Source organism: Cydia pomonella, chromosome 8 (assembly GCF_033807575.1).
Source record: "Cydia pomonella isolate Wapato2018A chromosome 8, ilCydPomo1, whole genome shotgun sequence".
Taxonomy (NCBI): Eukaryota; Metazoa; Arthropoda; class Insecta; order Lepidoptera; family Tortricidae; genus Cydia; species Cydia pomonella.
Window position 1 is genome coordinate 14,830,221 of NC_084710.1, and position 14,311 is coordinate 14,844,531.

Genomic DNA, 14,311 nt, shown 5'->3' on the forward strand with positions numbered 1-14,311 from the left:
ATTCTGTAATATACTTGTAATTAATATTTATGTATATCTTTATTACACGTGTGTTACATCAATTCGATTACCTTTATTATTTTGACCATTACGTTAGACTAAATTCATCAAAATGTGATTGATTAGGAACGTGTTCAAATCGAAATGTCATGATTTTTTTTGAAGTTTGTTTTGGTTATTATCACTACGGATAACTACGACTTTCAAAATTTAAAATCTTTGTATTTTATATTTAAGTTATGCAAAAATGACAGAATTAGCAAAGAAAGAACCCCCGAATACTGCACATAGTGTAAATGTCCACGTAGAATATTGGTAATCAATTTATTATATTCACGCTTGTCATAAATCCCAAAGAGTACGAGAAGGTATGTTTTGAATGCTTGTTTTATTTCAGCGGTGTCTGCGATTATGGGGGACATTGCCTTGCACTTGCTCAAACTATTCGTCAAAGTACTCCAAATGCTAAAGTTTTCTGCAAACGAGGACGACAAGGTTTGTTTATAAACCATGTATTTATGTAATCATCATATCCAGTCATAGACCTGTCAAAACTACTAGGGGGTTTGGTATGGGTTATATTATATTATGTTGTAGTTTAGCTTTTCTGAACCGTTGAGTAAGATTGATCATATTTTTGTTCTTAGATATTACTAGTTGGTAATTAATACACACCTATAGTAATTTACCCTGAAGGATTTATTTCTGAAATTTAATGTTCAAGGAGCAATTTTCACTATGATATGTTTATGATAAAATAATCCTTGTAAAATCCCCAGTGTTTGTTTTAATTGAACTTAAAATACTTTTCAATTGTTTATTCTCTTTTCTATTGTTTTACTAATTAGTGCCAACAAAGAGTATTCTACCTATTCATGTTTTCTTACTTTCCAGGCAGTTTTGAGGTAGTAATAAATGATAAATTGGTGTATTCAAAACTCCAAACCATGGCCTTACCTGATTACAATGAAGTTTCTCAAGTAGTGACTGATGTGTCAAATGGAAACGCACCAAGGGAGATAAAAGGACAACAACCAATCAACTGTGTTATATCATAATATGTATTTATAAAATATATAATGTATATATTTAACTATAACTTTGAAAATCCCTGTAACAAACTAGTCTTAAATGCATCTTAATAATAAGGCAAGTTCAAAACTAATATGATTTTCATTTTACTATTATCCAAAAATCCAGGCATAGTAATGCCATTCCAAATACTTTGATGAATAACAGTACCTTATGTTATGAAATACATAGGAACTTATATTTGACCCTGTAAACAAAAAGAAATTAACTTGAACTTTTGCAATAAAAATCAATATAAACAAATTTCTATTTGACCCTGTAAACAAAAAAAATAATTTGAATTTTTGTAATAAAAATCCATATAAACAAATGTATTCATACACATCTGTGAAAATAAGAAATAAATGTCCCATCAGATAATATATTTAATACATAATTTGAGGGGCTGGTGCTTGAACCAAATAACTCGACCAAAAGGCTTTTTTAAATTGGAACTATATGTGACATACATAGAGTTCTAATTTGAATGAAAAAATATTTTGATTTATCGAGTTTGACCTCCCAGCCATTATGAAAATAGCAATAAATCTTAGAGCTACACTTAATGTGCCAAAAGAAAGTAAAAATTATAGTGTTCGCAAATGTAGCTGATCCAGGATAATACAAATACATATTTACATATACATGACATACTGAGCAAATTCACTATGGGACCAACCATGAAAAAAAAATTGACTTTTTCGTATATTTTTCAATTTTTTTCCCGACTTCCGGATTGGTCCCATAGTAAAAGCAAGTAATAGTTACTCAGTATGACCTAATTATATTCACATTATAACATATTGCAGGTTATAAACAACACCTAGTACAGAATGGGCTCTGTATTTATCATTTTCAGTCCAAGTGTTATGTCAAGCATGAAACTTATATGCATTCTATATGTATGCATTCTTATTGCCAAGTGTGCAAAGTAAGTGTGGTCACTGGTCAGAGTCTAGCTTCTTATAATATCTAACAATAAACCAAATATAAAAATACTTTAAGGCGCAATGTTGTAATCAATAGTCTACAAATTGTCATACATGGAATGTTTTCACAGCTTGTCCAGTTTAGATGTTCTATTGACTCAATCCAGTGTTCATACAAAATGTATTTTATTAATTGGACTTGCATAGCTGTTAGCACATACCTAACAATATTAAGCTAAACATAAGTCTACAAACTTTACAACCTCTCACATAAAGATACACTCAATAGCAATAAAAATTGGTCAAGTTGCATTAGAGATTCATTGATTGTATAATAATGTCTAAAACAAAGTTGTGCTTTGAGTTGGACAGCTATTGCAGATGACATGGTTTCATACATTATGCGGTAATTTTGGTTATCAAAAGTAGATGTTTGACAAATTAGATACCATAATACATATAGTGCTTTCTCTTTTAGCTGACAAACTCGGGAGGCAAGTTTTATTTCTTAGCTTTGTATAGAATTTGTGAGACCTGTTTTTTAGTGCCATTGAGTTTAAATTCTAGTGAAGACCAGATATCTTTAACACCAATAAACAACTAAAGTGCATACAAACATTTCTATTTGTAAAATTAGCGTAACTAATTTCCTAATTAATTTCACCTGCTTATATTATCATCATTGATTATTGGTTTGACTGGTGATTTTGTTTTCAGCGTGCTATCACTAGGCCCGTCAGTTGCACCAATATATGTTAAATAAATTCCAAATCGCAGTTTCCCGCCAAATTGTTCTGAGATTGTTCTAAGGGGTTCCACAGTCTTCTCACCGGTAGACTGGTCTATACAAACCATTTGACAGCGGTTACATTGGCCTTCCACCTTAAATAAAAAAAAAATATATTCCATTTCAAAGTATTTATCAACGTGTTCTATATAAAGTATGTACCTACTTACTGTACTAAGTACTTTACTAATTATTACTCTTTTGACCTCCATGTCCTTATGTTCAGCGAAAACCAATGGTTTCAGATAATGCATCGAAAGTTTTAGGTGAATGCTAACTTAATTTTTGTAAGTCGATAATGCAAAATACTCGCAAGGCCCACGGTCCCACTGGTAGTACTAATTACTTCAACGTAATTTAAACCATTTTCAATCGGATCAGAGTTGCATTTCTTTTGGCAGTAGGTTAGATGACGACAGCACCGGACCAGTAGTTATGAAAGTTTTTCGGCTGATACAGCTTTGGAACAAAATAGACATAATAATTCTTCCCTTGGTTGGTTCATGTGTAAAGGAAGAAACAATGACACAGTAGACAATTTTTATTACCTTAAATTCCTGTCTCCCAATAATTACTCGCTGCCAATCTCTCTCAAGAAGCTCCTCATCCATATCTATAATCAGATTTCCTCTAAACCGATCAGTTAAATGATCTACGTCATCAGTGAAAAACGGATCATCGATTTTTTCCTTAAGCCATCTGACTGTTGCCTTATTAATAAGAAGGAATTGTGCTTGATTGCTTAGAGAGAGTAACTTGGTTTCCGATTCACCTTTCTTTTTTATTTTTCTGTCTGTTGACTGTCTCACTAGTCGCAAGTAGGAGATTTCTAGAGCTTCAGATATCCAGTCAGCCACTTCATCTCCACAGTCTATGCCTTGGACAATGTCTGTGCAGACTTTGGAGCTGCAAATCCTGGATTCTTTTAGTTTACTTTCTGATGAGGGGTATAGAGGTATTGAAATGGGATCCTTGCCTGAAACAGAAATTTAAGATAGAATCAGCCATGTTCCTTATTATTAGATCAATTTGAGCACACAAATTTGAATGCTTAGGTGTGCTGAGAGAATGTTAAATAATAAAAAGAAAGAATGCTTCTTAGGAGTTATTATGGGAAGGAAAGTAAATCAATTTTATAAAAATACATCACAATATGCGTGTATTAGAAGAGGCCTGTATGTTTTTGTATTTAGCTCCACCTGATCTTATATATTGAACGAACTACCTAATACCTATTCTTAGCCAGTAACGCTTGTGTTCAGATTTTTTCAGAAAAACTTATTAAAGTGAAAGATGTAAAAAAGAAAAAGTTACCTTTAAAATTCAATATCAACAATTTTTTCTTTAAGTCTATTATCGGTTTTATCATGCACATCAGCATATTTTGTTTCTGAGTCAAACATACTCCATTGTCTTTCACAATCATCCATTCCCTGTCATATTCGAAGCCTTTCGGCCCCATTTTCCATTTGCTTGTAACTCTGAATGCCCCACATGATTTTACGGGGAATACATTCATTTCTATTAATTTTATTTTAGATTCTAATTGCGGAGAATCAGTAACATCGTCGGTTTCTAGGAGTTCAATTGGAATTTTCAAAGTATCGTCTTGGTACAGTGTATTCTGTACAGTTATGATATTATTGGTAGGGTAACGGTTTGGTTTTCTGTATTTGTTTTTGAGGTAGCAACGGCAGATCATGAGAACCAGTGTGTCGACATCATTATACGTGTTGTAATACGCGAAAGAAACTCTTATAGCTCCCGTAGGTTTGCCGTGAAGTAAATCCACTTGGTCTCCACATTTGTGGCCAGCTTTGAACATGTCTTTCAAGTCCTTGTTGGACGCTTTTAAATGGCGTTGGCAGGCGCCTGAGTTGCAGAAACAGCCGGTTCTCACGTTTATGTTGAAAAGCTCCGCCATATGTTGGAACTGAAAAACGGAAACACATATAAATGGTAGTTCAAAAACAATATTGGCTGCGCGAAGTTTGTGACGGGGTAACAGAAAGCGATAATCGCGCTCGAAGTAGGAAAAGCTACAACTTCGTCCCATAGCCTGTCATACACAGTCAACTGACACATCATAAACCTTGTAGCAAAGACATAAGGCAGAAGCCACTAATCATAAACGCCTTAAGCCTCAATTCATCGTTTGTCTTGATCTGTCATTTTGACTTATGTATTTGCAAGAGCGGGATAAAACATAAGTTAAATAATTGAGGCTCGTTGTTGTACGTAAAAGTTTTATGAATAATGGGTATAAGGTCCACTGATGGTTAGTACAAGGTGTTGATGTTGGTATTTAACTAACTAGCTTATTAGCGCGCACAAAGGTAAAGGCTCTGTTTCATTGGTTGATAGAACCCGCCTGCGGAGAACAGAAGATTTCGATAACGCATGCCATAGTTGCGCATTAACGCATAAGTTTAACTTGTCATTAAACCGAGTTATAGTCCAATGAAACTGAGTCTTTAATCACGTAGAGTAAATCCCAAACAGAAGGAGCCGCGAGCGCAGCTAATAACTAGAATAATAAATATTGCTGAATGTAGTTACTCTGTTGACTTGACCTTTTCTACATGGTACAAAAGAAAAGAAAATAAACAATTGATTGAACATAGAGACAGACAACAGGCCCCACACCGTTTATACTATACCACACACACCATTACCATTACATTACAGACATACCATTTATAGTATTTATTTAGTCTTACCTCTGCATATCCAATGAATGTTCTGTCTTCTCTCAACAGGTTGAATGTTACAATAGCTCCTTGTTTCTTAATATCAGTAAACTGGTCATCCATATATAAAACAGCTGCTGGCGCACCATTCGGATGCTTGAGATTCTTCAGTTGTTCATAGAGGTCTTGAGCCAAGGAGAATGTGTGATATGATATAGAATCCATAATGTCATCATTAATTACTTTTGGTATTAATTTTTGCATTGTATCAAAACAATGTTTCAAGGCAAGAATCGATAAAAAGTTGACAGTGCCATCTTCAAACCTGTAAAACAGAGAAAATGTTAGTGTCTTAAATGGAAATATGCCGATATAGAGCTACTGTATCAGTGTGGTTGAGAAAATTGGTTGTTTAGCAATTTGTGGTTGAAGTAAATTTGGTTGTACATACTTATGCTAAGAGCTGTCCAGTGTAAAGTGGACTTTAAACTGCAAAAGAATCAATTTCCTCAAGCATATCTCCTACACATGTTGAACCTAGTTGAGATGAAAATAATTTAAGCAAAATCCCAGGTAGAAAAGTGACTTCATTGACCAACCCATGTCACTCAAGGGTCATATTTGGGGTCAATGATCTTAACCACTTAACATATGTCATAAAAAATATTTTGTCTAAATTTGAACTTTAATAGCTGTCAATATGGTTGCATATGCAGTAAAGTGTTAAATTGACATCTAAATGATTAACATTTGTTACTTGGGGCCCATGGGATGTCAATATAATTTAATCTCCTTCTTTAGACAATAAAATTGATATCTGAGTGTTAGCCCATTTTATTTAAGTAGTTCCTCTCTGATAGCTTCAAAATTTTCAAACATACAATGTAGTAAGTGTTGAATACCTTTCATGAAGGACTGTCCTTTTCATATGGAAATCTTCAGTACTCAAAACAATGTCCACTGTACCTCCGCCAAAGTACTGTTTATCATTTAAAACATTTGCACTACTATTCTTTATTAATAGTGCTCCTAACCCGGTTGGGTAGCCAAATATTTTGTAAAAAGATAGGCACAAGTAATCAGGCTGGATCTTAGATAAATCTAGTTTATTTGTAGGCACATATGATGCAGTGTCAAGCAGCACATACCAGTTATTACTTAAAGTGCACAGTTGTTTCTTTAAACAATGATTGAGGCAGCCATTTTTTATATTGTCAATGCAGTCTATGGAATACTTGTATCCATTAAAATTACTCTGTGCTGGGTATGCAAAAAGCGTGTTGCCTTTATTTTTATTTTGTTTCTTCCAGGTTTGAGGTTTTGAAGTGTTCAAAGCATCTAAGAAGCTTTCGTGTGAAATATGAATCACATCTGCGTTTTTACTCTTTGCAATTTCTCTGAGTCCGAGAACAGATGTGTGATTTTCTTGAAGGTATACAAATGAACCACAGTTGGAATTATCATCACTAGTGAATTGGAATGATTCTGCAGTTAACTTGAGTGACTGGGTGGCTCCTGAGGTAAATATACAAGTGTATTCTGATGGATCTGTATTAAAATGCTTTAAAACCATACATCTCACTTGCTCAACACAGTCTGCTGTATATTTGTCTGTATGTGTGTTCATGTACATATTATTTAGTAAGTCATCATTGACAAGATGTAAAAGGCTTTCTGGGAACAAAGCAGCGCCAGCATTGTCTAGGTAGCATCGGCCTGAAATTAGCATAATAATGGTAATAAGTACTGAGAACAATATTAATATTGTTTACACAAGTGATTGATTAAATTTTTCATGGACTATAAAGGGAAAATTATTAAATTTTTCATGGACTATAAAGGGAAAATATATGTAGATAAAAGTACTAAAAGCAAGATTGGCCTCCGATAAGTAATATATGAATTATCTATCTGGGTGAATTTTTAATGTATTACTAAAAAAGAAAAAAACATTTTTAGAATTTACAATGTCACTTATCTTCCAAACACCCAGGCCTCAGAACTTGTAAAGACAAAAGGAATTATGATCTTTCAAAACAAAGATTCTGAATAGAATGGAATGGGATAACTTTTTATAGTCCTCTAGGCGGCTAGAGGTTATAGAATATTTAGTTACAAATGACAGTACTCTCTTGCCGGCTCCCATCAAATGTCTTTTGAGACAGACATCGATAGTCAGGCAGTTAATGACCTACTTACTTAATAAAGGTTCTGAATTTCTCATATTAAGGTCAATACTCAGCATACCTAGTACTCAACTGATCTGAAGTTAAATTAAAGAAAATAATATATTATTCTGTATTCTAGCTATGGCAACAGTTATGTACAAAAACAAATGATGTAAATAATTGCCTAGGGATCTTTTAAGTTATAATGCAACGTTAAGTATAATGAAAGATGTTTACATATATCGCATGTGCGCAACACACCTTTTAATCGCTTAAACTCTCCACATATGTTTTGCATTTGCTCGTAACTAAATATTTTACTTAACGTCGTCATCTTGGCAGTGTTTTGGCATTGATTAATGGTTTCTGTAACAAAATAAAGTCACCTTTACACATTCATTGCACTCCACTGTTTTCTTTTTTTATTAATTCAACTGATGAAACATACGATAGACAGCGGCTGTGGCTGCTGTTTAACTGATGAAACCATTTCATATAATTTCTTGTTATTCTGCAACCTTGTATTTGCAGTAAACATTTAATTTAACGCAAAATTATCTATTATCTTATAAATGACACACGAGCACGTTTATGTAAGTGTATACTAGTAACAGTTTAGCTTCTTGTACTTGTAACAAATAAAGCTCATACCACTCTAAAATAATTCCTCCATTACTTGTAATAAGGTCTACTATGAAATGAATCAAAGTTGACAGATTGGAACGTAAAATAGCAACTGCCATTTTGCTTCACACTCCTGACTACCCGTTCGCTTTAAGTTGGCCGTCGGCGACCGTTATGGGCTTTTTAGATCCATCCGGCCGCTGGCTACTTTCCATCGAAGCCGACGTCCGGCCCAATCCAATGGCTCTCGCAGGATTAGTTTTCCGTTTCACGAAATATGAGAACATCGTTTTCAATATTGGACACGTATACTGGATGTTAACGTTGTGCCGAATGGAATAACTGGAATAAGGCTTTTACATAATAACGTCACATATTATAATGCTTAAGTACTGTAAAAGAGATACGGTCTAGCTGAGGTGTGGAATGTAAATGCTTAGGGTAGATTCTAATATTATTATATATTTTTTCTTCATACGATAACGAAATACAATAATGTCGACTAACACAGATGCTTGCAACTTTCAGAATGAAAACGCCTGCAGATCTTTATTCCTTCAGCAGGGCGATAGTTCTGAATTCAAATAATCGTTGCCAGTTATCTATCAAGAGATTGTGAAGGTTTCCAACCTTTCCAACCTTCACAGTACTTCATTTAGTATTTTTTCCGATTCTAATAAATGTAAGTAAGTAATAAAAGTAGGTAGTTGTAAAGTTGTGGTAGCAGAGTGGCTAAGGTGTCCGAGGGGGTGGTGCGGTGCAGTGGGCCGGGAGGTAACGGCCAACTTGAAGCGAACTCAGTACGTAACTGATAGATAGGAACACAGCAATACAGAAGAGAGATGCATATGATGTGCCCCTTTCGCCAGGGACTGATGGCCTACCGCGAAAACCAAAATTCGCAAATTGCGGGATCTTTCTCTTTTACTCTCACTAAGACGTAATTAGAGTGACAGAGAAAAATGCCCGCAATTGACGAATTTCGTTTTTCGCGGTAGGCCCTCTGAATTAAATGAGGTGTGTGAAGCGCTTAAAAAAGTTCCCCGCGAGCGTGTAAATGTAAGTAAGTACTTAATAAGCGCTTTATGTGATGTTGACGGTTGAGCGAAAAAATGAAAAAAAAGAAGAAAAACATGTTTTTTTTTTATAGTTTTTAAAATGTCACTTATTTATACATGCTCTAAGAAATAACGAACATTTTTACGTTGTGTTCGAGATATACTTATTTGAGGCGCGAGGCCCCTCGGACCGCGAGGCCGGGCCGTAGGTGGTGGCCCACGTCGTCCACCACCTAAACCCGCCTTTGCTGCTATACCAGACTACGTTGGCTTGTATAAAGATTTTTTAAAATTCGTCTGTACATAGATAAAATGTATGGATCTTTTTCAGTACAAGAGGTACTTAATGACATAACGATAGGTTATTATTGTCATGGACAGTGAGCACGAAGCCAGAATCTCGATAATTAAGTACCTAATAGTACCTAATGGCCAGTAAGTTTGTTACGGCAATTTATAGTCCGGCCCGAATACCACCTAATTATGTACCTACATGGGCATAAGCAGGTATGGAGGGTTTTATACAAACGTACCTATGTGGAACAGTAAAACGGGCTCTACAAACCTTAGCGATCGCAAGCCGTTTTTGATACATTGCGGCATTTGAAAGATCGTTCTAATTCGTTGCACCTTAGTAGCCAGCAATTTAACATAAATAACATGCAACTAACGGTGACGTCTGTGGAACACAAATTATCAATATTTACAGCTACGTTCCATATTCTAGGATACCACCACGTTGCCACCAACGGTTTAAATAAAAAAGCGGCCAAGTGCGAGTCGGACTCGCACATGAAGGGTTCCGTACCATTTATGACGTATTAAAAAAAACTACTTACTAGATCTCGTTCAAACCAATTTTCGGTGGAAGTTTACATGGTAATGCATATCATATATTTTTTTTAGATTTTTCATTCTGTTATTTTAGAAGTTACAGGGGGGAGGACACACATTTTTTCACTTTGGAAGTGTCTCTCGCGCAAACTATTCAGTTTAGAAAAAAATGATATTAGGAACCTAAATATCATTTTTGAAGACCTATCCACAGATATCCCACACGTATTGATTTGATGAAAAAAATTATTTTATTTTATTTTATGATGTATTAAAAAAAAACTACTTACTAGATCTCGTTCAAACCAATTTTCGGTGGAAGTTTACATGGTAATGCATATCATATATTTTTTTTAGATTTTTCATTCTGTTATTTTAGAAGTTACAGGGGGGAGGACACACATTTTTTCACTTTGGAAGTGTCTCTCGCGCAAACTATTCAGTTTAGAAAAAAATGATATTAGGAACCTAAATATCATTTTTGAAGACCTATCCACAGATATCCCACACGTATTGATTTGATGAAAAAAATTATTTTATTTTATTTTATGATGTATTAAAAAAAAACTACTTACTAGATCTCGTTCAAACCAATTTTCGGTGGAAGTTTGCATGGTAATGTATATCATATATATTTTTTTAGATTTTTCATTCTGTTATTTTAGAAGTTACGGGGGGGGGGGGGGGGGGGACACACATTTTACCACTTTGGAAGTGTCTCTCGCGCAAACTATTCAGTTTAGAAAAAAACGATATTAATAACCTCAATATCATTTTTAAAGACCTATCCATAGATACCCCACACGTATGGGTTTGATGAAAAAAGATTTTTTGAGCTTCAGTTCTAAGTATGGGGAGCCCCCAAAATTTATTGTTTTTTTTTCTATTTTTGTGTAAAAATCCTAATGCGGTTCATAGAATACATCTACTTACCAAGTTTGAACAGTATAGCTCTTAAAGTTTCGGAAAAAAGTGGCGGTGACATAATCGGACAGACAGACGGACATGACGAATCTATAAGGGTTCCGTTTTTTGCCATTTGGCTACGGAACCCTAAAAAGGCAAATAGCCGGTTTTACCATAACAACCACAACACTAAATTTATTAAAAAAATGCAGGCACCTAATGAAAATGAACTTAGATGATCATTATCAATGACCGTTGAACACGGTATAAGTTCTCCTTGTTTTTTCTCTCTTCCCTATAAACCCAGATCGCAACTTGAAATACCCACTTGGTATCACTTGTATAATGCGCAAGTGATTTAAATACTTGTGATTTAAATACGCAATTTGACTACATTTAGCTAGGCATACCTACCTAGGTAAATGTAGTCAAATTGCGTATCTAAAGGTATACATCTACGATTTAGTTGCAGCGCACACATTCGTAGTACCTTCAGAGCATAGCCTTAGTAAATTGCGTTACACCAATTTAATTATTGCTTTTATGGAGGGCTTTTAGTAGCTTTTAGTAGCAAGCGGTGGCGTGATCGACTCCCCTTAAGTGAATTGACGTCCGGGCTAGCTGTTTATAGAAAAAGGGAGTATAGTATTCGGAAAATGTCCTTAAAATGGCTCTTTTAATTATTGCGTGCATCTCTGAGGACGTTCGGTCTAAGTTAAAGTAGGAGTCCCATGTAACATTAGTTTATGTTTGCATGTGTCTGTCTGATGCACGCGCATTCTTACTGCCTTTATCAGATTACTTGCAAAAACCCTAATGAGTAGTACCTTGGTATCAGTCGTTCGGAATTAAGGACGAGGGTATTAGACGATCCGTGAAGGAGCGCATTTTCAGTGGGCTCACCAAAGTAATTAACAGTCTTTTGTCAGGTGGCAACAAAGTGCGCGCCTTCAACGCTTGGGTAATGCCCCTACTCACATACTCCTTTGGCATACTAAGAAGGACACAGATCGAGCTGTATGCCCTGGACCGGAGGATCCGTCTACTGCTCACCACACACCGTATGCTACACCTATGTTCGTCAGTTTAGAGGTTGTACATCCCACGGAGATGTGGAGGTCGCTTCCTCAATGGCCAAAAATCTTCACAACTGCGAGGATTGCAATCTCAGGAATTATTTCCATAACAACGAGTGTGAGATGCACCGTGATGTGGTGGCAGGAGGCACGAACCTCACGCCGCTCTCCTTTGCGAACGAAAAGTGGCGCTGACCTGTGGTACTAAACACCGAGAACCGCAAAGCGGTATAGAAGAATAAGAAGCTACACGGGCAGCACCAGGAGCAAGGCCTTCAGGGGACCCGTCGTAAATCTGCTCGCGTCGGTGAACTGGTTACAATTCGGGGACCTCTTGGTTGTTCTCATCTTGCTAACGCGGCCAGTACTTGCACAGACAATCTCGTAGTCAAGATTATTCACCTTGCTCTCCTATACGACCTTGTGGACCACAAAGTACAAGTACCTACGCAAGTACCCGTACCCACCACCAGCCCACTCCCAACCGCGCCAGTTCTCGATAATGGTCGTGCCACTGTCTATTGGGATCGTTTTATCATCACTGACAGGACTATTGTAGCCAATAAGCCTAATATTGTAACTGAGAGATCGATCGCAGCGCCAGGCCGTGCTCGTCGACGTAACCATCAATCCCCATGATGAGAATCTCGTGAAAGCTGAGAAGGACAAGTCCAGCAAGTCTCTACCTAGACTTTTGGCTCACGAGATAACCGCCGTGTGGGATGTTGATTCGTCGATCTATGTCCCGATAGTCGTGTCAGCGAACGATCTCATAGCGACGAGTCCCAACCAACACCTAGAGAGATCTTGGACACGGCGCGTATAGTTAGTAGGTACGTCGGTTCCTTTCTCTGCGGTACTGCCTCGGTTAAAAACAAGTGGCCAATAACTATAGCAATCACCCAACTGCTGTAGTTATTGGCTACTGGTTTTTAACCCCCGACACAAAAGAGGGATGTTTGACGCCAATGTCTGTCTGTGGCATCGTAGCTCTCTAACTGATGGACCGATTTCGATGCGGTTTTTTTCGCGAAAGCGAGTTTCCTTGCGGTGGTTCTTAGCTATGTTTGATAGAAATCGATTCAGCAGTTTGAAGAGTAACTTAGCAGCTCTTTTCAAAGTTGATGATGTCTTATAATCTCCTCAAAATGCATTACAATTTGTGTCTAGGCTTGCGTTTGCAATTCTTTGGTTTAAAAATGATCGTTAATTGTTTAAAAAGTCCTCCACAGCATTTATATTATTGTTTTGTTCTTATTTCGTACCGAAAAATGTTGTCCTTTTTCGCTAATTGGTTAAAAATAAAATCTTAAAAAAAAACTTACCACGGTTAGGATATAATTTCACGATCGTACAAATTTAAAATCCCACATCGTTCAAGGGTCAAAAATGTGATCCAGCGACGAGGCAGCTAGTGGTAAGTGATTCACTTTTTATGACTATCACAACTTCACGTTCTTTTAAAAGGTTACACGCCACTCAAAGCATACACCAGGATTTATAAGGTATTAGCTAGAACAACGATAGACAGCATTTCAAAAATATGTACCTATGTGTACAAAACTGTAATTTTTTTTATTAAGTCCCCTTTATTTTGCCTCTTTCCTGCTTCTTAAATCCACGCATAAAAAAAGTTAATACGATCTTTATTTATTTCACCATATTATTTAACAAAATTGAAACGTTGTTGATTAACTTGTCTGTCCACTTTTGTCTACCACACTGCACTCTTTCCACTCTGATGGCAAATGATTTACCCCTATCAACAGGCTTCTACTTATAGGACACTAGTGCCCTATTGTGTACTAATAGGCAGCTGGTATGCTATTTATGGATAATACCAGCAGGTATTGTCCATTGATTAACATATCGTGAATTGCCATCCAATCTGCTTTGCTGAGTTAAACTCGATTGCATATCATTATGATTATTCATCGATGCAACATAATTGTTTGTATAGTAACTTTTACTAAATAAATAATAGTGCAATTGTACACAAACAAAATAATACAGATTACTAGGATGACTGGTTCCGGATATTTGTTGTTGTTATGGGCAATATATTAAAACCACAAATTTAATTTATGTATAATTCCACTAGCTACTAGTTAAGTTAATTAAAATTACGGATTTAATGTAATAAAAACACCTGAACAGTTTAATACAAA

General features: G+C 35.9%; 2 protein-coding genes across 4 annotated transcripts; one reads left to right on the top strand and one right to left on the bottom strand.

Annotated features, from left to right (window-relative positions):
• The first annotated feature begins 102 nt into the window (after positions 1 to 102).
• On the top strand, positions 103 to 1,165 carry LOC133520656 (migration and invasion enhancer 1). The gene is made up of 3 exons (XM_061855213.1): positions 103 to 315; positions 398 to 495; positions 895 to 1,165. Exons 1-3 carry the CDS (start codon positions 248 to 250, stop codon positions 1,056 to 1,058), a joined length of 330 nt encoding a protein of 109 aa, XP_061711197.1. The 5' UTR covers positions 103 to 247; the 3' UTR covers positions 1,059 to 1,165.
• Positions 1,044 to 13,909, bottom strand: LOC133520652 (molybdenum cofactor sulfurase). Of its 3 annotated transcripts, none has more exons than XM_061855206.1 (7): positions 13,469 to 13,909; positions 7,907 to 8,011; positions 6,380 to 7,193; positions 5,508 to 5,802; positions 4,102 to 4,720; positions 3,336 to 3,763; positions 1,044 to 2,882 (listed from the first exon to the last, which is right to left on the bottom strand). In XM_061855206.1, exons 2-7 carry the CDS (start codon positions 7,977 to 7,979, stop codon positions 2,661 to 2,663), a joined length of 2,451 nt encoding a protein of 816 aa, XP_061711190.1. In that variant the 5' UTR covers positions 7,980 to 8,011; positions 13,469 to 13,909; the 3' UTR covers positions 1,044 to 2,660. The 3 variants fall into 3 exon arrangements, with proteins under 3 accessions (XP_061711190.1, XP_061711189.1, XP_061711191.1); XM_061855205.1 differs by lacking the exon at positions 13,469 to 13,909 and adding an exon at positions 8,094 to 8,251; XM_061855207.1 differs by lacking the exon at positions 7,907 to 8,011.
• Between the last annotated feature and the right edge of the window lie 402 nt (positions 13,910 to 14,311).